The 25,732-nt window shown below is 32.9% G+C and overlaps 1 protein-coding gene and 1 pseudogene across 9 annotated transcripts in view; both read right to left on the bottom strand.

Annotated features, from left to right (window-relative positions):
- The window catches only part of LOC143344134 (uncharacterized), a 120,643-nt gene that overhangs the window by 87,505 nt on the left and 7,406 nt on the right, over positions 1-25,732 (bottom strand). For 6 of the 9 annotated variants that reach the window (XM_076769862.1, XM_076769856.1, XM_076769857.1 and 3 more), the window contains one exon: positions 16,442-16,564. The exons of 2 other annotated variants lie outside the window; for them this stretch is intronic. In XM_076769862.1, the coding sequence (XP_076625977.1) occupies positions 16,442-16,534 (93 nt within the window). In that variant the 5' untranslated portion in view covers positions 16,535-16,564. Of the gene's footprint in view, positions 1-16,441; positions 16,565-19,904; positions 20,010-25,732 lie in introns of those variants that run through there. One more of the 9 variants, XM_076769859.1, reaches the window with a different exon arrangement.
- Positions 15,709-16,270, bottom strand: LOC143344147 (histone-lysine N-methyltransferase SETMAR-like; annotated as a pseudogene).

A 25,732-nucleotide genomic window follows, 5' to 3' on the forward strand; every position in this document is an offset into this window, starting at 1 on the left:
CTGCAATAGTGAATATATTTCAATGAAATTTTTTTCTGAAGTAGAGCTCATAGATACCTACAAAAAAGTATTAAACAACTTTTCTGTAGGGGCGTCAAACAAAATTACTAAAAATCAAAAACGATTTTTTAAGAAAAATCGACAAGGGGTAAAAAATTTCAAATCTTTCTGGAAAAATTATTTTCGGTTGCGGGGTTCAATTGCAATTATTTTTGGCCAATAAACATATCGTCGAAATCCTACCCACTTTCCAGAAAAAAAATTCAATACGGGTGGAACTTTAAACGTTAATAACTTTTTAACGAAGCCACCATCAACAAATCGGTATTCTTGATTTTCGTCCTATTTTGGCCTCTAGAATCTCCCATTACAATTTTTCTCAGGGGTGGCCGAACACCCTGTATAGTCAAGAAAGTAAAACGTTCTTAATAGTGTTTGCAAGTATGAAATTCGTATAAACGCAGTGCTTTGTTTCGATTAATATTGAAAGAAATAAAAGTGGTAAGTGCTTTATATCGTTGAATTGTGTAGTATTAAACTGTATTTAGTAACAGATTTAATAATACATTTGTTTTAATAAAAAAGAGAAGAATGCCAAGAGGAAATTTCCTTAGCGAAGGTGAAAAAGCAACAATAGCAATTATCCAGGGGGCTATTTACTTTAAATTGCATTCTTTGTTATAAATCTTCAAAAATGTGAAAATTGTACGAATACATATCGTCATTTCTGTCAATTTTCTTCCTTTCTGTTAATTTTGCACGCACAACTACTTTTTTGTTTTATATCTACTATTCTAGAAATGTCCAGAAACATGTACTGACTCATTGTTTGTAAAGAAATATAGTTAATAAGCAATAATTTTACATACTGTGTGCGAAATTCGTATAAACGCACTTCAAATTTTACGAATATTTCCTCTTATTTGAAAGTAGAAAACTGGCAACGTTGTCAGAATGCTTTGTCTTGTTTACACGGCTCCAATTGTCAACATTCCTATGTTTCAATTTGTTCATAATTGTGTGTGAAATTCGTATAAACGCAGTGCTTTGTTTCGATTAATATTGAGAGAAATAAAAGTGATAAGTGCTTTACATCGTTGAATTGTGTAGCATTAAACTGTATTTACTAATAGATTTAAAAATACATTGGTTTTAATAAAAAGGAGAATAATACCAAAAGGAAATTTCCTTAACGAAGGCGAAAAAGCTACAAGAACAATTTTAAATAAAAGAGGCGAATCAAATAGAAAAATAGCAAAGGAAATTCATCGTTCAGAGCGTGTAGTACGAAATTTCTTAAAACAGAAAGAAAATTATGGAAATAACTGTGTTACGATAGAAAATTCCAAAATAACGAAACGGGAGAAGCATATTATTTTTTATGATGCTACAAAAAGTAGATTAGTTGCAAGTCAAATTGTTGCGAAAATGCAAGTATCAATTACAAAGCGCCGTGTTCAACAAATTTTACATAATAATCCGAGCGTAATTTTTGAGAAACCACAGAAAAAACCGATGTTGAAAGCGCATCATAAGGTTGCTCGATTGGAATATGCAAAAAACCATATGCACTGGATTGATGAATGGAATAGAATCATTTTTTTGGACGAGAAAAAATTCAATTTGGACGGTTCAGATGAATACAGTTCCTACTGGCACGATTTACGCCAAAAAAAATGACCCCAAAATTATCCAGTGGAAGTGTAGTGATTTGGGCAGCATTTTCTTCATACGGGAAACTAAAACTTTGTTTTGTTAAGAGCAAAATAAATTCAGAAAAATCACGTCGACATGTTAGATGCAACATTAATTCCATTTTTGGAAGATACAATTGGCGAACGTAAATTTATATTTCAACAAAACAACGCAGCAATCCACGTTTCAAAATATTCCCGCGATTGGTTTAAGGCACGGGGCAACCCTTTAATTGAACGGCCTGCATGTAGTCCTGACATAAACCCCATTGAAAATTTATGGGGTCTAATGGCCAGAAATATACAAGGTGTTCGGCCTCCCCTGGGAAAAAATTTTAATGGAACATTCTAGGAGCTAAAATAAGACGAAAATCAAGAATAACAATTTGTTGATGGAGGCTTCGTTAAGATGTTATTAACGCTTAATGTTTCGCCCGTATTGAATTTTTTTCACGAAAATGCGCAGAATTTCAGAGGTATGTTTATTCACCAAAAATGATTGTAATAAACCCCCGCAACCGAAAATAATTTTTCCATATCGATTTGAAATTTTTGTTTCCCCGAAAAAAGGCACCTGCCGATTTTTCTTAAAAATTCCTCTTTCATTTTTAGTAAGTTTGTTTGACATCCTACAGAAAAGTTGTCTAGTACGATTTTGTAGGTACCTATGTACTCTAGTTCAGAAAAAAGTTTCAATGAAATATATTCACTATTGCAGGAGTTATGGCAGTTTGAAAATTGGACCATTTTTATGGGCTTTTTCTAACATTACCGGGTCAAGGAACTTTTTCAATATTATTAGAATTTCTACATATTCCTCATCAAAATACGCGTTGTTTGCCGTTTGAAACATTAAAATCCTTCAATCCGCGTAGAAGTTATGATGTTTTAGAGATATGCAAGAAATTTTCGAGTGACATTCTGGCCCGAAATTATATTTTCGATAAGGAATTTTCTTTTCGAAATTGTGCAGGATTTCGGAAGTATGTCTATTTACCAAGAATGATTGTAATTGACCCTCGAATCCAAAAAAAATTTTTTCAGAATGATTTGAAATGTTTTAGTTGAATTTGTTAATAACTGTCAATTACAAAGGAGTTCTGGTGAATGGACATACCCCAAAAACCTACGCACTTTCATGAAAAAATTCTTTACTGAAAATCTAATGCGAGGCCAGAAAAGAAATGCTTCCCTGAAATTTCATGGGAATCTTTAAAATGTCAGAACTCCTGAACGGATTGGAGGATTTTAATTTTCCAAAATACAAACAACGCGTATTTTAGTGGAGAATATGTAGAAATTTTAACAATATTGAAAAAGTTGTTCCTTGACACCGTAAACCGAGAAAAACTTCATAAAAATGGTCCAATATTCAAACGACCATAACTCTTATAATAATGAGTGCATTTTATTGAAACTTTTTTCTGAAATAGAGCTCATGGGTATTTATAAAAAAGTATTAGACAACTTTTCTGTAGGACGTTGAAGAAAATTATTAAAAATGAAAAACAAATTTTTGAGAATAATCGATGCCTTTTTTTGGCGAAAAAAAAAAATTTCAAATCGTTCTAAAAAAATTATTTTTATCTAGGGGGATCAATTACAATCATTGTTGGTCATTAGACATGCCCTCGAAATGCTATCCATTTTCGAGAAAAAAATTCAGGAAGGTGGACAGATTTTTCGACAAAATTAAAAAATTTCAAATCGTTCTGGGAAAATTATTTTCAATTGAGGCGGTCAATTACAATAACTTTGGTGAATAGACCTACTCTTGAAATTCTACCCACTGTCTAGAAAAAATTCAGTACGGACGAAACTTATATGTTAATAACTTTTTAACGAAGCCTCCATCAACAAATTAGAATTCTTGATTTTCATCTTATTTTGATCTCTAGAGTCTCCCATTAAAATATTTCCCAGGGATGGCCGAACACCCTGTATATACATATGCAAATGGTCGCCAATTCAGCGATACTGCTGCTTTGAAAGAAATTCAAGGTTGCTGGAAAGAGATTCCTATCACCATAATAAATAATCTCAAAAATTCAATGCCGAGTCGAATTTTTGCGTTAATTCAAAATAATGGAGGTCATACAAAATATTAAATTTATAATTACAAGTTTAGTTTTATTTCGTTTTTTCTTACTGTGCGTTTATACGAATTTCGCACAGGGAATAAGTCAGTATAAATAAATAAATCTTTATATATGTTTACTTGAATATAAACACGTAATTTTCTATAGCACATAAATATATTTTTACTCTTCTGTCGTTATTATATTCGCCTCATTTGAATTTAAAACTTATAGTCCCAAAAATCATATTTCTTTGGTTGCGTTTATACGAATTTCGCTCACTGTAGTTATGTTTGAAATTGTTCAGTGTACAAATACTTTGCACATCTACTATAGTTGATTTTAAACTTTGAACTATGTTTGTTATAGTTGATAAGTGCATGGCGTTTAAATATAAATTTTTATCGATTAAGTAATTACACGTCTATTTTAGTTTAAAAAAAAAAGATGCAAAAGTTTGCGATGAAAACGCCAGAAGTCAGGAATTCAACTCCCGTATTGAACATGGCATACGTATGTACAGTGGGGGACTAAAGTATTCGTACACTTGGAATATAGAAGTAAAAGCAATAATATTTTCTATATTATTAATTATATTCAAACATATGTTACTGTATATCATACATAACACTTATAACAACAAATGAGTAAAAAAATAAAGGCGATAACATCATTTAGTAACTTGATATGAATCGAAATTCATACGATGGTCAGAAATCGCTGGGACAAAAGTATTCATACATTATCATTTATGTTGATAAATACGATAGTTACGATGAAATCAGGACATTCCGATTAATGTAAATATTACATTAGTAGATTTCACGTTGGTTTGGGTTAGTACTAGTCGTGACGAGTAAACGTTAATATCAGATATTTGCAATATAGGGAGAAAAGGTAGTGAAACAACGTTAGAAAAAAGAAAACTTGTTATTCGTTTATGCCAAGAAGGAAAATTATATAGAAATATATCAGAAATATTAAAAAGAAGTCGATCCACCGTACAAAGTATAATAAATAAATATAAAGAAGAAGGAACATTACGGAATAAAGAAAAAACTGGAAGACCCCGAAAACTAAATACTAAAGAAGAGCGTAAAATTGTTCGAATTATTAAACAAAATCCGAATACCAGTGCATCGGAAATTGCATCAAACCTTCAGCAATATATGCACAAGGAAGTACATCCGAAAACAGTACAAAGAGTGCTGCATCGGGCAGGATACAACAGCAGAGTTGCGAGGAGGAAACCCCTTATTAGTAAAGTAAATAAAAAAAAGAGATTAGAATTTGCAAAAGATTATATACATATAAACGCTAGTGACGACTTCTGAAAGAATATAATATTTGCCGACGAGTCAAAATTTAATATTTTTGAGTCGGATGGTAATAAAAAAGTGTGGCGGAGAACTAATACGGAATTGGATCCCAAAAATTTACAACCGACGACGAAATACGGAGGTGGAAGTGTGACGGTATGGGGATGTATTGCTGCTTCTGGGGTCGGTAAATTAGTGATAATAGATAGGATAATGGATAAACATTTATATTTAAACATTTTAAAAGAAAATTTACAAGAAAGTGCAGATAAATTAGGTATTGGCAGAACATTTTACTTTCAGCAAGACTGTGACCCGAAACATACAGCGTATATAGTGCGTCAGTGGTTGTTATATAATACTCCCCACATGTTAACAACTCCTCCACAATCGCCTGATTTAAATCCCATCGAGCACGTATGGGCGAAACTTGAAAAAAATGTACAAAAACATGATATAAAAAGTAAAGAACACTTAAAAGAAATATTAAAAAAAGAATGGAATAATATAGAACCAGATTTCGTAAAAAGTTTAGTGTTGTCAATGCCTAATAGATTACAAGAAGTAATTCGCCAGAAGGGCTATTCTACAAAATATTAATTTAGAAAATTAAATGTATGAATACTTTTGTCCCAGCGATTTCTGACCATCGTGTGAATTTCGATTCATATTAAGTTACTAAATGATGTTATCGCCTTTATTTTTTTACTCATTTGTTGTTATAAGTGTTATGTATGATATACAGTAACATATGTTTGAATATAATTAATAATGTAGAAAATATTGTTGCTTTTACTTCTATGTATATTCCAAGTGTACGAATACTTTAGCCCCCCACTGTACATACGTATACCATGTTCAATACGGGAGTTGAATTCCTGACTTCTGGCGTTTTCATCGCAAACTTTTGCATCTTTTTTTTTTAAACTAAAATAGACGTGTAATTACTTAATCGATAAAAATTTATATTTAAACGCCATGCACTTATCAACTATAACAAACATAGTTCAAAGTTTAAAATCAACTATAGTAGATGTGCAAAGTATTTGTACACTGAACAATTTCAAACATAACTACAGTGAGCGAAATTCGTATAAACGCAACCAAAGAAATATGATTTTTGGGACTATAAGTTTTAAATTCAAATGAGGCGAATATAATAACGACAGAAGAGTAAAAATATATTTATGTGCTATAGAAAATTACGTGTTTATATTCAAGTAAACATATATAAAGATTTATTTATTTATACTGACTTATTCCCTGTGCGAAATTCGTATAAACGCACAGTAAGAAAAAACGAAATAAAACTAAACTTGTAATTATAAATTTAATATTTTGTATGACCTCCATTATTTTGAATTAACGCAAAAATTCGACTCGGCATTGAATTTTTGAGATTATTTATTATGGTGATAGGAATCTCTTTCCAGCAACCTTGAATTTCTTTCAAAGCAGCAGTATCGCTGAATTGGCGACCATTTGCATATGTATATACAGGGTGTTCGGCCATCCCTGGGAAAAATTTTAATGGGAGACTCTAGAGGTCAAAATAAGATGAAAATCAAGAATTCTAATTTGTTGATGGAGGCTTCGTTAAAAAGTTATTAACATATAAGTTTCGTCCGTACTGAATTTTTTCTAGACAGTGGGTAGAATTTCAGGGGTAGGTCTATTCACCAAAGTTATTGTAATTGACCGCCTCAATCGAAAATAATTTTCCCAGAACGATTTGAAATTTTTTAATTTTGTCGAAAAATCTGTCCACCTTCCTGAATTTTTTTCTCGAAAATGGATAGCATTTCGAGGGCATGTCTAATGACCAACAATGATTGTAATTGATCCCCCTAGATAAAAATAATTTTTTTAGACTCCCACTGTATATGTACATGCAAAGAGAAGTCGACAGATAGCGTTTATAAGCAGTTAGTGTGACGCCGATCAGATTTTTTCGCTACATTAACGCAAGGGTGATGAGTCATCACACTGTGATACGAGCTGTTCTCCGCGTCTATTTTTTAATCCACCCACCCCGAGTCTCGTCGTTGTGTCTACTTCACGACGTCAGCATTTTTAAACACGAGTAAATCAGCTTTATTCCCACGTTCTAACCTCTTTATTAAAATACAGCACAGTATATCGAATGTACTGATGTTTCCCTCGTGTTGCAATCACAATTAATTTTATGGTTCTATGTGAATTATGCGATTATTTCGAGAATAGAAAATGTGACAAGAGACGCAATTTGTTTACCCCTGTATAAAATCTAAACATGAATTCTAATTTATTAAAAGTATACTCAAAATCATAATAACAAAGTTACTTTTTATGAAACTTTTAAGGTCGCGCAATGTTTATACTAATTATTATTATTCGAAATTAATAAATGTAATATCTATTCATACATTGTAATTGCTTCTACAAACAATGAAAAAGACGCGTTGAAAATAGGCACCTATCACACTGTAAGGTCCTGCCATCTAGCGTCGCGTTCGCGAATAATTTCTAATTGCATAGCGAGAGTGGATAAACTCGGTTGGTTTATAAGTTTCCTGATTCACTTTTCTGATAGCAGAAAAACACGAGGTCTCCAAATTAATGCATGCTGTACGATAAAATTAGAGAAGCATTGGAACAATTTTGTAACTAAAATACAGTTAATCGTCCGATAACACTTCTAAGACACTCGTTTCTCATACGTCTATTATTCTTTAAGACAATCCTTTGCTTTCGCGGTTTCGATAATCACGTACAAATTCTTTTCGATGATCTATGCGCAAGCATGCGGCTCCTCTCCAAAAAAAAGAAGTGAATGTAAGTAAGAAACGTGTCTTTACTTAAAAACTCAAGGCAAAAAGTATAGATAAAAAAAAAGGAGAAACTTCTTCGTCTGTACGCTTGGAGCATAGGTGTCGATCCTCCGGGCATCGCGTTTTTCCAGGCTGTTTCCGGTTAGCGGATACCCGCCATGGAATCAACCGGCATAACGGAGAACAATGGAAAGCGGATATAATGAAAGCAAAGAGCAAGAACTACGCTCGAGTGAATTAGCAATGGTGATGAACTTAACAATTAATTACTTTCACATATCACGCCTACTTTATTCAAACAAGCAACTTCTTACGTATGCACGTATTCCTTCGTACGTAAGTGATATTAAGAATACCCATAATGTTTTTTCGCGCCAACATGATACTATCCACGAGATCATTTAATTATAGATTTCTAATAAATTGTTTGCTTGTACATTGACGTAAAAACACCTCGCTTTTGTAGTAAAACATAATCAACATTCTTAATCGAAGCATTTAACGTCTGATGAGAAATTTTATCTAGAGTTTCTTGGCTGAGAATAGAAGATTCTCTCACAGATCTCTGACAAACAATCAGCAAGTACTAATCATTAGAAATTCTAAATACACAGCCCTAAATTCTTTATTTATTAGGGGGACCGGAAAATAATGTCGTTTCTGCATATACAGGGTGTTCGGTCACCCCTGGGAAAAATTTTAATGGGAGATTCTAGAGGCCAAAAGAAAATCAAGAATACTAATTTGTTGATGGACATTTCGTTAAACAGTTATTAACGTTTGAAGATCCGCCGGTACTGAATTTTTTTTTAGAAAGTGGGTAAAATTATTGTTTTATTATAAATAAAATTATTGTAATTGACCCCCGCAACCGAAAATAATTTTTCCAGCACGATTTGAAATTTTTTAATTTTGTCGAAAAATATGTCAACCTACTCCAATTTTTTTCTCGAAAGTGCGTAGAAATTCGAGGGAATGTTTATTCACCAAAAATGATTGTAATTGACCCTCCTAGCTAAAACTAATTTTTTTAGAACGATTAAAAATTTTTTTTTTTCGCCGAAAAATTTAGGCACCTACCCCCTGTCGATTTTTCTTAAAAATTCATTTTCGATTTTTAATAATTTTATTTGACGCCGTATAGAAAAGTTGTCTAATACTTTTCTGTAGGTATCCATGGACTCTACTTCAAAAAAAAGTTTCATTCAAATATATTCACTATTGTAGGAGTTATGGCTATTTGAAAATTGGACAATTTTTATGAGGTTTTTCTCACTTTACGGGGTTTAGGAGCAACTTTTCAAATATTTTTGTAATTTTTACATATTCTCCATTAAAATACGCGTTGTTTGCTTTTTTAAACATTAAAATCGTCCAATCCGTTCAGGAGTTACGACGTTTTAAAGATTCGCATGAAATTTTGGGCTGACATTTCTGGCCAGAAATTATATTTTCGGTAAAGAATTTTTTTCTCGAAAATGTGTAGGATTTTGGAGGTATGTGTAATGACAAAAAATGATTATAATCGACTCTTGCAATCGAAAATAATTTTTTTAGAACGATTTGAAAAAATTTTTTTTCTGCCAAAAAATTTCAACACCTACCCGATTTTTTTTTTCGAAAGTGGGTAGGATTTCAGGGATATGTCTATTCACCAAAAATGCTTATAATTGACCCCTGCAACCAAAAATAATTTTTCCAAAATGATTTGAAATTTTTGAATTTAATTCTTAATAACTTTTTAATGAAGCCTCCATCAATAAATTGGTATTCTTGATTTTCGTCTTATTTTGGCCTCTAGAATCTTCCATTCAAATTTTTCCCAAGGGTGGCCGAACACCCTGTATAGATATTTTTTTGTCATTCATCAGCTTATTGTCTACTTCAAAGACGTGCCAAAGACATTGCAAGGTTAGAGTGACCTGTTTACTCGTAAATAATTAAATCTTAAATGTTTTTTGCACTTTATGGTGAAATGGCGAGCCAAATACCAGAAGAGGAACATATCTGGCATTGTATGCTTTTTGAGTTTCACAAGGGTAGTAACGCAACAATTGCTACCAAAAACATTTAAGATGTTTATCCAAGTGCATTAGACGTTCGTAAATGTCAAAACTGGTTTTCTAAATTCAGATCCGATAATTTTGGTTTTTTTGACTCGTGTCAATGGCGGAAGTGGAAGCAAATCCGTGTCAGACAATCGAGGAACATCCAAGAACATTTGCAGCAGATTGGTAAAGTAAGCAGAGCAGGTGTTTGGGCTCCGCATAATCTGTCCGTAGAAAACAAAGCTAAAGTAGATATAAACAAAATCCATGTTCTTTTTATACGAGTAATTATACATTTTCTTTCCCATGACAAGGAAAGTTTGTATTAACCGGAACGTAATGTCGTTTCTGCGCATGTAGATAGTTGTTTCTCATTTATCAGCTCATTGTGTACTTTAAAGTCGTGCCAAAGCATTGCAAGGTTAGAGAGACCTGTTTACTCGTAAATAATTAAATCTTAAATGTGTTTTGCACTTTATGGTGAAATGGCGAGCGAAATACCAAAAGAGGTACATATCTGGCATTGTATGCTTTTTGAGTTTCACAAGGGTAGTAACGCAACAGTTGCTACCAAAAACATTTAAGATGTTTATCCAAGTGCATTAGACGTTCGTAAATGTCAAAAAGTGGTTTCCTAAGTTTAAATCCGATAATTTTGATCTTTTTGACGATCAGGAAGACCAACAACTTTAGACAATGACACGTTAATGGCGGAAGTGGAAGCAAATCCGTGTCAGACAATCGAGGAACATCCAAGAACATTTGCAGCAGATTGGTAAAGTAAGTAGAGCAGGTGTTTGGGCCCCGCATAATCTGTCCGAAGAAAACAAAGCTAATCGGTCCACCACATGCAACTTATTGCTTCAACGGCACAATACAGAAGCGTTTTTTGAACGTTTGATCACTCGAGATGTAAAGTGGCTCTTCTATGATAATCCAAAACGCAAGAGGCAGTGGTTCTCTCCAAATGAATCGCCAGGAAGTACAGCTATGCCAGGTTTACACCCCAAAAAGGCGCTTTTCTGTGTTTGGTGGAGTATTCGCGGGGTCGTTCGTTTTGAAGTACTGATGCCTGGACAAACTGTGAATGGAGACCTTTACTATGAACAGTTAGATCGAGTAAATCAATCTCTAATTGAAAAGTGTCCAGCGATTGTCAATAAAAAAGGTGTTATTCTGCAACACGATAATGTAAGACCCCACTGTGCAAGACAAACCCTGGACAATATTAGAGAATGGGGATGGGACGTATTGTCTCACCCACCATACTCGTCCGATATTGCGCCATCGGATTTCCATCTATTCAAACCGCTACAACATTTTCTAAGTGGCAAAAGTTTGAAAATTTGCATGATCTCCAGAATGCCATCACCAGATATTTTGCTCAAAAACCAATTGATTTTTATCGATTCGGTATCGAAAATTTGCACACTAGATGGCAAAAAGTTGTTGATAACGAGGGTGATTACATCATTGATTAAAAATAAAAACTTGTTCATTTATCTGTTTGAATTTAATGTAAAAAAACTACATTACTTTCCGGTCCCCCTAATAAAACTAAGGATCTTTAAAGATCGTAATTCTTGTGGAGTTTGAAAATTGTGATGGAACGGCATTACGAATCGATGCGTGAAACGGTAAAATGTGCAGTTAGTTGTCGCGAGATAAATGTTAGGAACATGATGAACGTGACAAAAATTTCTTACTCGAGAACATTTAACTCCTGTAGCGAACAACGCGAAACGCGTTGAAACTAACGCGTTATAAGCTCCATACATGATTATTATTCTGTTGACAAAACGAATAGAGTCGATTTGAAATTTTAGCGTAGAACGAAAAACATTGTAAGCAAACGGTTTATCTATATGTTCGAAAACGTACCATTAGCTTCAATTTCTTAAGCTCTGTTATTTTGCAAAAGCTCATAAAAACGTCAGCGTTACACTTTAGGAGCTTTGCTTATTAGTAAAGTTTAAACAGACGATGCATGATACTGCAACCATATCGCGTACGTGGCTGCGTTGGTATACTGTAAGTCAACATAATACGCGTGTTTCGTTTTTGCAATTAGTATATACATCTAATCGACGTACGTACGAGAATATAGGTATACCTATAGCATCAAGCTAAAAAACGAATGACGAAAGGTCTTCCTTTCTGCGGCAACTCTACCGTTATTTTACGCTTACCGATCATACGTTACATCCATTCACGTTTCAGGATACATTCAATAATTAATATGGATTGTTCTCACATTCTTATTTCATTATTCGTTAATTAATAGAATCTACGTAAAAATCTATTGCATCGACACGATTTCATATTACACTCGTGTTATGTTCTCAGAGTTTATTACGCAATGTACTATTAACATGTTGGCTATCAACTCAAATTCATAAAATTTTCACGAGATAAACACTATATTTTAGATAACCAGAAACTACTTAAGAGGTAAGACCACTGTAAAAACCTGAAATAAAGCGTTTCGTTGCGATTTTTTTTTTTTTGGATGGATGGAAAAGTAAGAAGATAATAACATTTAAGAATGCAAAATGACGACGCTGAAGCCATTCTCGCGAGGCGTGTTTTGAATTTGAGGCGCTCTACGGCACGCAGTGTAACTGACGCAAATTTCTATCTGGAAAAAAACAAAAAAATTTCTCTTAATCTACATGAGTATAGCTAGAGAAATACGTAGGGAATTTTTGAAACATTAATTTTTGTGCGATTGGCGAGCATTTGAAGTAGAAAGTTCAATTTTGTTAAAAAAATGGGGCAATCATTTGTCGATAAATAATGTTAAAATTAACTTATCGAAGATCCCCTATGTATTTCTCTAGCCATACTCGTGCAGATTAAGAGAAAATTTTTTGTTTTTTTCCAGATACAAATTTGCGTCAGTTACCTCAAATTCAAAACACGCCTCGGAAGAATGGCTCCAGCGTCATCACTTTACATTATTTTTGAATAAATATTTTTTTTTAACACTTAACGACATGGTTAATAACATTCTTGAATATTATTATCCTCTCACTTTTCCATCCATCAAAAAAAAAGTCGCAAAAAAACGCTCTATTTCAAGTTTTTACAGTGGTCTTACCCCTTCATCTAACATTTGTTCTAGTATTCACTCTAGTATACACATTTTTTCTAATAAAAAAAAATTAATGATATCTTATTCAGTGTATACTTAAATCATATGAATAACGAACACCATACATGTTTTAATTAATGTATTTATGCATAATATTATTTTGTTTAAATAATTATTACCTTCGATTAAAATACTATTAAAGTGTATCCAAAAGTATTGTGTCATACTTGGTTCTGTTAATTTTTGTACAATACAAATGTTTTTCTTTGAATACTTATTATCAAAAAAATCGTAAAACTGCAAGAGGTGTATTATTCATGTTGCTCAAAATTTAATCAGACTTTGAAATGAAAATATCGAATTAAAATACAAAGTTTCAACAAAATCCGTTCAGCCTTCCTTCTTCATAGGTAGAAAAATAAGAACAAAATATCTATATTTTACTATGAAAGATGTTACATTTTTTTGATAAAAAAAAATGATTAAATACTTGTTTTATCTTTAACAATTTCACTAAATAAAAGACAACATTTTTTACTGAAAATTTCTACGATGACGTCGGAATGTTGCTTGCGACCGGACGTGTACAATTACGATGCTTGACTGCCTATGCAGCGCCGGACATGTAAGATTGCGGATTTTGCATACTTCAGAAAAGGTCTACGAACGTGTTCTTTCTTCAATTACAAAGCATAGTAAAGGCTTTAATAAAGTATAGTTCTTCGGCTGACTTTTAAATTGTTAGTAAAATAAAAAACAATAATTCGTAAAACACCCTATACAGGATGTTCAGCCACTCCTGGGAAAAATTTTAATGGGAGATTCTAGAGGCCAAAATAAGACGAAAATCAAGAATATCAATTTCTTGGCTGAGGCTTCATTAAAAAGTTATTAACAAGTTAAATTAAAAAATTTCAAATCGTTCTGGAAAAATTATTTTCGGCTGCGGGGGTCAATTACAATCATTTTCGGTCATTACACATACCCTCGAATTTCTACCCACTTTCGAGAAAAGAATTCGAGGTTTTTCGACAAAATTAAAAAATTTCAAATCGTTCTGAAAAAATTATTTTCGGTTGCGAGAGTCAATTACAATTATTTATGGTCATTATACATACCCTCGAATTCCTACCCACTTTCGAGAAAAAAATTCGAGGTTTTGCGACAAAATTAAAAAATTTCAAATCGTTCTGAAAAAATTATTTTCGGTTGCGGGTGTCAATTACAATAATTTTTGGTGAATAGACCTACCCCTGAAATCCTACCCACTTTCTAAGAAAAAATTCATTACAGGTGAAACTTTTTAACGAAGCCTCCATCAACAAATTAGTATTCTTGACTTTCGTCTTATTTTGGCCTCTAGAATCTCCCATTAAAATTTTTCCCAGGGGTGGCCGAACACCCTGTATACGCAAAAGAAAGAAAACAAAATGCGAAGCGTGCCATGTTGTTTAATCAGTATAAAATGTTGAAAAATATCATTTGTGTATTTAAATACGTTGAAATAATATCACAAATGAAGTGTAAGGATACCAAGAACATAATCACGATACGAGTCCTACTTTGTTTTTACGACGAAGAATGTAATTAATATCAATGGGATGCTTTCTACGAGATTTCATCTGAACTCTAACAAACGTTGAACTATGCAGTACGGTATACACGATTGTTTCCTGACAAAATTATGCGCCATTGTATACGCGATTAGAAATCTAAAAAAAAAAAATTGTAGTGAGAAGCGGAAGTTAAAAGAAACTGTATTTTGCTCCATTGAAAATATTACATGAACTTATCCTCGTTCTTGATTTCTTGCTCTTACGATTTATACACGTTTAGGAAAATGTGTTTCCAAAAATAAATTCTTATGACGAGAAATCGACTTTCAGTATCTGAGAATGTTCGATAACATGAGCGAGTTTCTCTGCGTCGTGACGCACTGAATGTAAATAGAGAAATTGATTCAGATGTACGCTCAAGGTTGTCAACGCACACTTACTTCATAGACTCAAACGTAATACTAAGGAGACCGGAAAGTAATGTCGTTTTTTTACATTAAATTCAAAATTTTGAACAAGTTTTTATTTTTAATCAATGATGTAATCACCCTCGTTATCAACAACTTTTTGCCATCTAGTGTGCAAATTTTCGATACCGAATCGATAAAAATCAATTGGTTTTTGAGCAAAATATCTGGTGATGGCATTCTGGAGATCATGCAAATTTTCAAATTTTTTGCCACTTAGAAAATGTTGTAGCGGTTTGAATAGATGGAAATCCGATGGCGCAATATCGGACAAGTATGGTGGGTGAGGCAATACGTCCCATCCCCATTCTCTAATATTGTCCAGGGTTTGTCTTGCACAGTGGGGTCTTGCATTATCGTGTTGCAGAATAACACCTTTTTTATTGACAATCGCTGGACACTTTTCAATTAGAGATTGATTTACTCGATCCAACTGTTCATAGTAAAAGTCTCCATTCACAGTTTGTCCAGGCATCAGTACTTCAAAACGAACGACCCCGCGAATACTCCACCAAACACAGAAAAGCGCCTTTTTGGGGTGTAAACCTGGCATAGCTGTACTTCCTGGCGATTCATTTGGAGAGAACCACTGCCTCTTGCGTTTTGGATTATCATAGAAGAGCCACTTTACATCTCGAGTGATCAAACGATCAAAAAACGCTTCTGTATTGTGCCGTTGAAGCAATAAGTTGCATGTGGTGGACCGATTAGCTTTGTTTTCTTCGGACAGATTATGCGGGGCCCAAACACCTGCTCTACTTACTTTACCAATCTGCTGCAAATGTTCTTGGATGTTGCTCGATTGTCTGACACGGATTTGCTTCCACTTCCGCCATTAACATGTCATTGTCTAAAGTTGTTGGTTTTCCTGATCGTCAAAAAGATCAAAATTATCGGATTTAAACTTAGAAAACCACTTTTGACATTTACGAACGTCTAATGCACTTGGATAAACATATTAAATGTTTTTGGTGGCAACTGTTGCGTTACTACTCTTGTGAAACTCAAAAAGCATACAATGCCGGATATGTACCTCTTCTGGTATTTGACTCGTCATTTCACCATAAATAGCAAAAAACATTTAAGATTTAATTATTTACTAGTAAACAGATCACTCTAACCTTGCAATGTCTTTGGCACGACTTTGAAGTACACAATGAGCTGATAAATGAGAAACAACTATCTACATGCGCAGAAACGACATTACTTTCCGGTTAATACAAACTTTCCTTGTCATGGGAAAGAAAATGTATAATTACTCATATAATAAGAACATGGATTTTGTTTATAGCTACGTACATGTTACACGTATCCAGTGTACAAGTGTTTCCCTACTACACGTTCCAAATAGCGATCGCTAATCTAAATTACTTACCTTGGCAGGTTTGTCCATGATACGGTAAGTGAGCGAGTCGCGATGACCGGTTGCGATGACGGCGCCCGCCTTACGAGACACGCATTGCCCCATATAGATCCCCCAACCTCGTCCCAGCACAATCTAAATATCGCCAAATAATAAACAAATTAAACCATCCGAAACCTTTGTATTAACGGAAGGTGATATTATGTAGGTACACAATGATCGAACGGATGTTGATTAAACGGACAGAGCTACACACCGGGACAAAAAGATAGCACACTTCCAAATTATTGTAATTCCTGTTTATTAAACATTACAAACTCAGCTTTTTGTATGCATATATTTTCAGACTGCCCTTGTTGATACAAGTGAATGAAATCAAATGAACCTTCCTTAATCTATCTATTTTAATTTAAAGAAATACAATTATTGACAAGATATAGAGGGACAAAATGATAGCACACTTAACGGAAAACATTAAACATAAAACAATTAATGAATAAAAGTTAATGCTTAATATTTTATAGAAGCTCCTTTACATCTAATAATTTCAATCAATCTGTTTGGTAAAGAATTATACAATTATTTAATACTTTTTCGGCTAATAGTCTCCCACTCGTCCAAAATGCACTGTTTTAAATCGTTAATATTTTGAAATTGTCTGCTATTTTGGTAAACGGCTCTGACAAGTTGTTCCCAACAATTTTCAATAATGTTGAGGTCGGGGGATCTTACCGGCAAATCCAAAGTACGAATGTTTTGCGAAGAAAAGTATTTCTTTACCGCTTTAGCCGTATGAATTGCGGCATTATCTTGTTGTAAAATTTATTTACTTCCAACAATTCTTACAGCATATGTGTTTAGTTGTTCATTTATTATTTCAATATATCGTTCACTATTCATTCGCCCTTTTATAAATTTTATTTCGGTTTTACCGTAGTATCCAATACCGTGCCAAATCATTACGCTGCTGCCTCCCCTTTGGCGACCATTTAAAAATTGCTGTCCTTTTTTCAAATCATGGTAGTAACAATCTAAGCCGTCTGGCCTATCCAAATTAAATCTCTTTTCGTCGGTAAATATGACCCTTTTCCACTTTGTTCCCATATTTACATACTTTTCAGCAAACTGTAAACGGAACACTTTATACTCTTTCTTTAACCAAGGTTTCTTCTGCAATTTCCTTTGCACTAAATGCTTACATTTTTGTAAAACACGACGCTCATTCTTTACATTAGTGTTTACACCAGCACTTTCTGCAATTTGTCTCGCAGTCATCTTTGAATTTAATGTTATTCTCAATATTGCACGTCTTTCACAAATACTTAAACTTCGTGGACGACCAGAACTTATTTTTTCCGTAATTTTCGAGATTTTTTAATAAGTTCATAATAACCTTACGACTTCTATATACAACTTCCGATATTTGTGCAATTGAATATTGTTCTTTCTTTAACGTCAATGTCGTATGTATTTCACATTCATTTAGCCTTTTTCCACGACCCATTTTTAACACTTTACTACGTTTTTTTAAATCAAATAAGCACGAAGAACGGTAGGACACACATTATCAACCACGTTTTACAAGGAACGCTCGCTATTCAGTAACTCATACACAACTGACAGACGCAAATCTGCTACTTGTACTATCATTTTGTCCCGCTTGCGGACAAAAATTTTTACGTTTTCATTCCTGGAATTCTGTTGAAGTAAATACTGCGGATGATATTCAAAACCTATTAACCCTCTATGGGCCCGTGTAACTTTCAGGTCACATGTTAATATGTCGACATTTTACTAAATAATTTTAGTTTTCTCACAAGATGACGTGTACGTATTAATTATTTAATGTTTCTGAGATAACTAATAACTAGACTGCGGATATTCATGCATTTGTGGGAAATGTAAATTTTCAAAAAACTACAGAATGCATTTAATATGCTAAAATATCAGAAATGTTTCAAGTAAGATACGAATTATTATATTTAAGGGTTGAGACAACCCTCTATAAAGTTTCCATTTCATTAATTCTATTAATAAAAATACGAATTTGCATAAAGATCCGCAGTCTACTAATAACAATATTGATGACTGTTGGCAGCACCAAATATCAAAGTAAGTGGCTCGTAAGTTTATATTCAAGAAACAAATTCGGTCCATAGAGGGTTAAAATATTCACTTTTTTTAGTTTATAATACTAAACAAGAGAAATTATAAGATGTGCTATTTTTTTATTCAGGAATGTATACAGGGTGTTCAGCCAACTCTGGGAAAAATTTTAATGTGAGGTTCTAAAGGCCAAAATAAGACGAAAATCAAGAATATTAATTTGTTTATGGAGGCTTCGTTAAAAACTTATTAATGTTTAAAATTCCGCCCGTACTGAATTTTTTTCTAGGAATTGGGTAGGATTTCGAGAGAATGTATAATGACCATAAATGATTGTAATTGACTCCCGCAACCGAAAATAATTTTTCCAGAACGATTTGAAATTTTTAAATTTTGTCGAAAAATCTGTCCACCTTCCTGAATTTTTTTCTCGAAAATGGGTAGGATTTCGAGGGCATGTCTAATGACCAAAAATGATTGTAATTGGCCCCACTAGCTAAAAATAATTTTTTTAGATCGATTTGAAATTTTTCTATGAAATTTTTCTTGATCTTAACTCTAATCTTTACGCGATGCGACGTTTATCAATACTTTACTGCAGTAACGATAATCACGTTATTCGTAACGTTAGATTTCAGAGAGTTAGACCACCGACTTTCGAGGACACTGGTCTGCAATATACACTCCAGGACAAAAAGATAGCAATCTTATAATTTCTCCCGTTTGGTATTATAAACTAAAAAAAATGAATATTTTAATATGTTCATGTCTATGGGCATAAGCGGGACAAAATGATAGCACAAGTAGCAGATTTGGGCCTGTCAGTTGTGTATGAGTTACTGAATAGCGAACATTCCTTGTAAAACGTGGCTGATAATGTGTGTCCTACCGTTTTTCGTGCTTATTTGATTTAAAAAAACGTAGTAAAGTGTTAAAAATGGGTCGTGGAAAAAGGCTAAATGAATGTGAAATACATACGACATTGACGTTAAAGAAAGAACAATATTCAATTGCACAAATATCGGAAGTTGTATATAGAAGTCGTAAGGTTATTATGAACTTATTAAAAAATCTCGAAAATTACGGAAAAAATAAGTTCTGGTCGTCCACGAAGTTTAAGTATTTGTGAAAGACGTGCAATATTGTGAATAACATTAAATTCAAAGATGACTGCGAGACAAATTGCAGAAAGTGCTGATGTAAACACTAATGTAAAGAATGAGCGTCGTGTTTTACAAAAATGTAAGCATTTAGTGCAAAGGAAATTGCAGAAGAAACCTTGGTTAAAGAAAGAGTATAAAGTGTTCCGTTTACAGTTTGCTGAAAAGTATGTAAATATGGGAACAAAGTGGAAAAGGGTCATATTTACCGACGAAAAGAGATTTAATTTGGATAGGCCAGACGGCTTAGATTGTTACTACCATGATTTGAAAAAAGGACAGCAATTTTTAAATGGTCGCCAAAGGGGAGGCAGCAGCGTAATGATTTGGCACGGTATTGGATACTACGGTAAAACCGAAATAAAATTTATAAAAGGGCGAATGAATAGTGAACGATATATTGAAATAATAAATGAACAACTAAACACATATGCTGTAAGAATTGTTGGAAGTAAATAAATTTTACAACAAGATAATGCCGCAATTCATACGGCGAAAGCGGTAAAGAAATACTTTTCTTCGCAAAACATTCGTACTTTGGATTTGCCGGTAAGATCCCCCGACCTCAACATTATTGAAAATTGTCGGGAACAACTTGTCAGAGCCGTTTACCAAAATAGCAGACAATTTCAAACTATTAACGATTTAAAACAGTGCATTTTGGACGAGTGAGAGACTATTAGCCGAAAAAGTATTAAATAATTGTATAATTCTTTACCAAGCAGATTGATTGAAATTATTAGATGTAAAGGAGCTTCTATAAAATATTAAGCATTAACTTTTATTCATTAATTGTTTTATGTTTAATGTTTTCCGTAATGTTTAAGTGTGCTATCATTTTGTCCCTCTATATCTTGTCAATAATTATATTTCTTTAAATAAAAATAGATAGATTAAGGAAGGTTCATTTGATTTCATTCATTTGTATCAACAAGGGCAGTCTGAAAATATGTGCATACATAAAACTGAATTTGTAATGTTTAATAAATAGAAATTACAATAATAATTGAAAATGGTTTACTTTTAGTAAGCATCATGATTTATTAGACAGCAGTCAAAGTCTTAGTTATATCCACCACATGGTTTCACTTTTATTGTCGATCGAAGAAAGGAACTTCCTCTTGCATCAAGACAATGCACGGATGCACACCTGTGCAGTTTCAATAGCCAAAATCATGGAATTAAAGTTCGAATTATTACATCCACCGTATTCACCGGAGTTGGCCCCGAGTGACTTTTTTTTATTTCCAAACGTAGAAAAATGGCTCGGCGGACAATGGCTAACGTCGAACGAGGTGACCACCACCCAAACAGATGCCTATTTTGAGGGCCTTCCAAAATCTTTTTAGATGGCTTAAAAAAGTTGAAGAAACACTTGGAAAAGTGTATAGAGCTAAAAGAAGATTATGTTGAAAAATAACAAAAAAATTTACCTAAAATAATTTGTTTTTCTATCTTTTTCTAAGGACTTATTGAACGACCCTCGTATAATAGTGTCTATTTTTTTATAATTTCATTTTTTTCATAAGTGCAACGATGCACCAGAAAGATACAGATGAAACTCGACCACATTTTTGTTTCAATGATAACTAATTCTTAGACGATTAAATAACAAAGAAATGATTTTTTTTTTATAATATTTTAAATATAAAATGAAAGGTATCTAATAGGTGGTCAAAGCATCTTTTAAATATCTGTTTCCGACTGTGAGTTGTTAAAACAATAATGTCAAAGAATAGAATGATATGTCTTTTTTTATACAATGATATGTCACTTCATTGTTAGGTACGTAACTTTAAATTGATGTATTTCGAAAACATTTGTCAGCAAAAATGTTAAATACAAAAGTTTCTTAGTTTCTAAGGGAAAATATATCTGACTTGTTTCTTTTTTATTTATTGAACGCTTTCAACAAAGATATTTGAAGAGTAACTTTGTTCTTTTAAGTAGAAACTTATACTTTTATTTATAGATTCTTATTCTACGCAAAAAGAAGAAAAAAAAACAAATAAGTGGGATATATTTCTCGTTTGAAACTAAAAAACGGATACACTTCCGAAAAGGACATAGTTTCGATTTTCTTTATACTCTGGATTCTTACGTATTTTGCTGATTACGAGTATGATAGTGAAAATTGGCGCAAATTTTATTTTTATATCGGAAACCATGAAAAAACCATAAAAATCATAGTTTCTTCACTTACTCTCGTAAATAATGGGAATTTTGAAAAATACTTCAGATAAAAGTTGTAGACCTTATCAAAATACACATTTTATGTCGTATTGATTTTTGTCATAAACACAATAGTTTTTGAGAAAAACGATATTAAATGTTCAAAACTTCATACACTGCGGAGCATAACAATAGCACCACTAACATTTTTAACATTTCCGACCTGTAAGAAAATAATTTGAAAAAACCAATTATATGGTATGAAAAAGCATTGTAAATAATGGATTTTAGGTGAAATTCATTGAAGTTGTCTACTTATATGTCAAGATGTAATCGATAAACGTTTGGCGATCGGTACAAAACAATAGAACAAGTTCATTTTTAACGCACTTCAAAGATTTCTGTTGGAATTTTTTTAGTAAACACGGGAATTCTTAGTTAATTAATACAATGCCACGTGGTAGCTACCTTAACGAACAAGAGCAAGGTGCAATTTTAGCGTACAGAGAGCAAGAAATGGAGATACGTGAAATCGCACGTAAACTCGGGCGATCTCATAAAATTGTACTGAATTTTTTACGTGGTTCTACTAACAAGGGACCATCCCGAGGTGCAAATCTCCAAATTTGATGAAACTTCGCAATTATGTAGTTCTCATAAATCTATTAGACACGTATTTTTTTGTAGCTGCTAATATTCACTTTAAGGAGTTGAAATCAGCCCTCAAAGTTAGAGGTTCAAAACATACTTTGTTGAATATCTCGGAAATTATTAGAGATAGGGTTGTGCTTCAAATGGATGAAATTTATGTTTTTAAACGGCGAGTTTGATGGTGTAAAGAGATTTGCAAAACTTTTATTTGTTTAAACAATATGTTAAAAAATAACACATTTTTTTATTTTTCTCGTTGGATATTAATGATTTTTTTTTCTCCATTTGTACAGAGAAACTACACATCCATGTACAAAATACGGATAAATTAGAATTTTGATTTTTTCACAATAAAGGAAGGTTTTATATTTGCAATTTTTTTCGTATTTCGTGTTGTACGAAGTACCAGATCGCATACAGGGTGTTCGGCCACATCTGGGAAAAATTTTAATGGGAGATTCTAGAGGCCAAAATAAGACGAAAATCAAGAATACCAATTTGTTGATGGAGGCTTCGTTAAAAAGTTATTAACAATTAAATTAAAAAATTTCCAATCGTTTTAAAAAAATTATTTTCGGTTGCGGGGGTCAATTACAATCATTTTTGGTGAATAGACATACCTCCGAAATCCTGCGCACTTTCGAGAAAAAAATTCTTTACCGAAAATCTAATGTGAGGCCAGAAATGCTTCTCTGAAATTTCATGGGAATCTTTAAAATGTCATAACTCCTGAACGGATTAGAGGATTTTAATTTTCCAAAATACAAACAACGCGTATTTTAGTGGAGAATATGTAGAAATTCTAACAATATTGAATAAGTCGTTCCTTGACATCGTAAAGTGAGAAAAACCCCCTAAAACTGGTCCAATTTTCAAACGACCATAACTCCTACAATAGTAAAGATATCTCATTGAAATTTTTTTCTGAAACAGAGCCCATAGGAACCTATAAGAAGGTATTTGATAACTTTTCTGTAAAGCGCCAAACAAATTTAATAAAAAAGAAAAAGAAATTTTTAAGAAAAATCGACAGGGTGATAGGTTTCTGACGAAAAAAAAAATTTCAGATCATTCTAAAAAAATTATTTTCGGTTGCAAGGATCAATTACAATCATTTTTGATGAATACACATACCCTTGAAATCCTATTCAGTTTCGAGAAAAAAATTCGACAACGTGTGAAATTTTTTGACAAAATTAAAAAATTTCTAATCGTTCTGGAAAAATTATTTTCGGCCTCGGGGGTCAATTACAATCATTTTTTATCATTAGACATACCCTCGATATCCTACGCATTTTCAAAAAAAAAATTCAATGCGGGTGGAACTTTAAATGTTAATAGCTTTTTAACGAAGCCTCCATCAACAAATTGGTATTCTTGATTTTCATCTTATTTTGGCCTCTAGAATCCCCCATTAAAATTTTTCCCAGAAGTGGCCTAACACCCTGTATATTCGGAACACTATGCAGCCGAATAAATTAACTAATTTAAAATATGCTTTCCTATCTATTATTTTTACAATTCTATTCTTATACTTATACAGTGGTAAATGGGTTGGGACCAATTCTTCGCGATACCCATTTTAAGTAATGTCATACAATTTTCGCTTTCCCCTTATACGTGTTCTCAATACAGGTTAACAGTTCACCAACGATATCATCGGGCAATTGAGCACTTTCAAACTCAACGAACGGAAATACTCAACCGACGACAGCGTGTATTCACACGTGCACACAAATGAATGGGACCCAATGCCGTAAATGGTACAGTCATTGACCTAAAATTAAGGCGTCTGGCTAGTTCGTAAATAAAAAATTATTTCCTCTTACGTTTTGTTAAATTAAAACTTTTAAAAACGTAATTGTAAATTATTATGATAAAATTTGAAAACTTGACACCTCTAAATCCCAGGCACATTGACAGCATCTTGGAAATATACTACGTAAATGTGATTCTTTATTAGTTTGTTTATCCCGAAAGTGGAGCAGAATACGCGAGGGAATTTTCTATAATTATTCTCGTTCGTATCGTATTTTGTTTTTGGAATATTTTACAAAACTAGCTCTCGAATCTGTTAATTATTATATTAGGTTATTCGGAAAGTAGTTTCGTTTTCTTATCCTCAAACACGTTAATTGTATTTTCAACCAGCCAACTTTATTCTAAACCGTATTCTCATTATATATTGTCACAGCCGACACTTCAAGACTTGTTTGTAAAAAATTTTGTTTGTTTCTGTGCAATTGTATTTCTTTGGTGTCCCGTCAAATATGAAAAATCAGAAGCTGCATAATCGGCATATTTTGCTTTTTTATTACCGAAAAGGTAAGAATGCTGTTCGAGCCAGAATAAAATTCTATAACATGTATGAAGAAGATGTTTTAATAGAATAGCAGTGCCAAAACTCGTTCGCAAAATTTCATTCCTGCAATTTTGATATGGAAGGTATACAAGGTGTTCGGCCACCCCTGGAAAAAATTTGAATGAGGGATTCTAGAGGCCAAAATAAGACGAAAATCAAGAATACCAATTTGTTGATGGAGGCTTCGTTAAAAAGCTATTAACGTTTAAAGTTCCACCCGTACGAATTTTTTTTCTTGAAAATGCGTAGGATATCGAGGGTAAGTCTAATGATCAAAAATGATTGTAATTGACCCCCGCAAATGAAAATAATTTTTTTAGAATAATTTGAAATTTTTTAATTTTGTCGAAAAATTTTACACGTTGTCCAATTTTTTTCTCGAAACTGACTAGGATTTCAAGGGTATGTGTATTCATCAAAAATGATTGTAATTGATCCTTGCAACCGAAAATAATTTTTTTAGAATGATTTGAAATTTTTTTTTTCGTCAGAAACCTATCACCCTGTCGATTTTTCTTAAAAATTTGGTTTTCATTTTTATTAAATTTGTTTGACGCTCTACAGAAAAATTGTCTAATACCTTTTTATAGGTACCCATGGGCTCTGTTTCAGAAAAAAATTTCAATGAGATACCTTTACTATTGTAGGAATTATGGCCGTTTAAAAATTGGACCAGTTTTAGGGGGTTTTTCTCACTTCACGATGTCAAGGAACGACTTATTCAATATTGTTAGAATCTCTACATATTCTCCACTAAAATACGCGTTGTTTGTATTTTGGAAAATTAAAATCCTCCAATCCGTTCTGGAGTTATGACATTTTAAAGATTCCCATGAAATTTCAGAAAAGCAT

The sequence above is a fragment of the Colletes latitarsis genome, chromosome 7 (assembly GCF_051014445.1).
Source record: "Colletes latitarsis isolate SP2378_abdomen chromosome 7, iyColLati1, whole genome shotgun sequence".
NCBI lineage: Eukaryota > Metazoa > Arthropoda > Insecta > Hymenoptera > Colletidae > Colletes > Colletes latitarsis.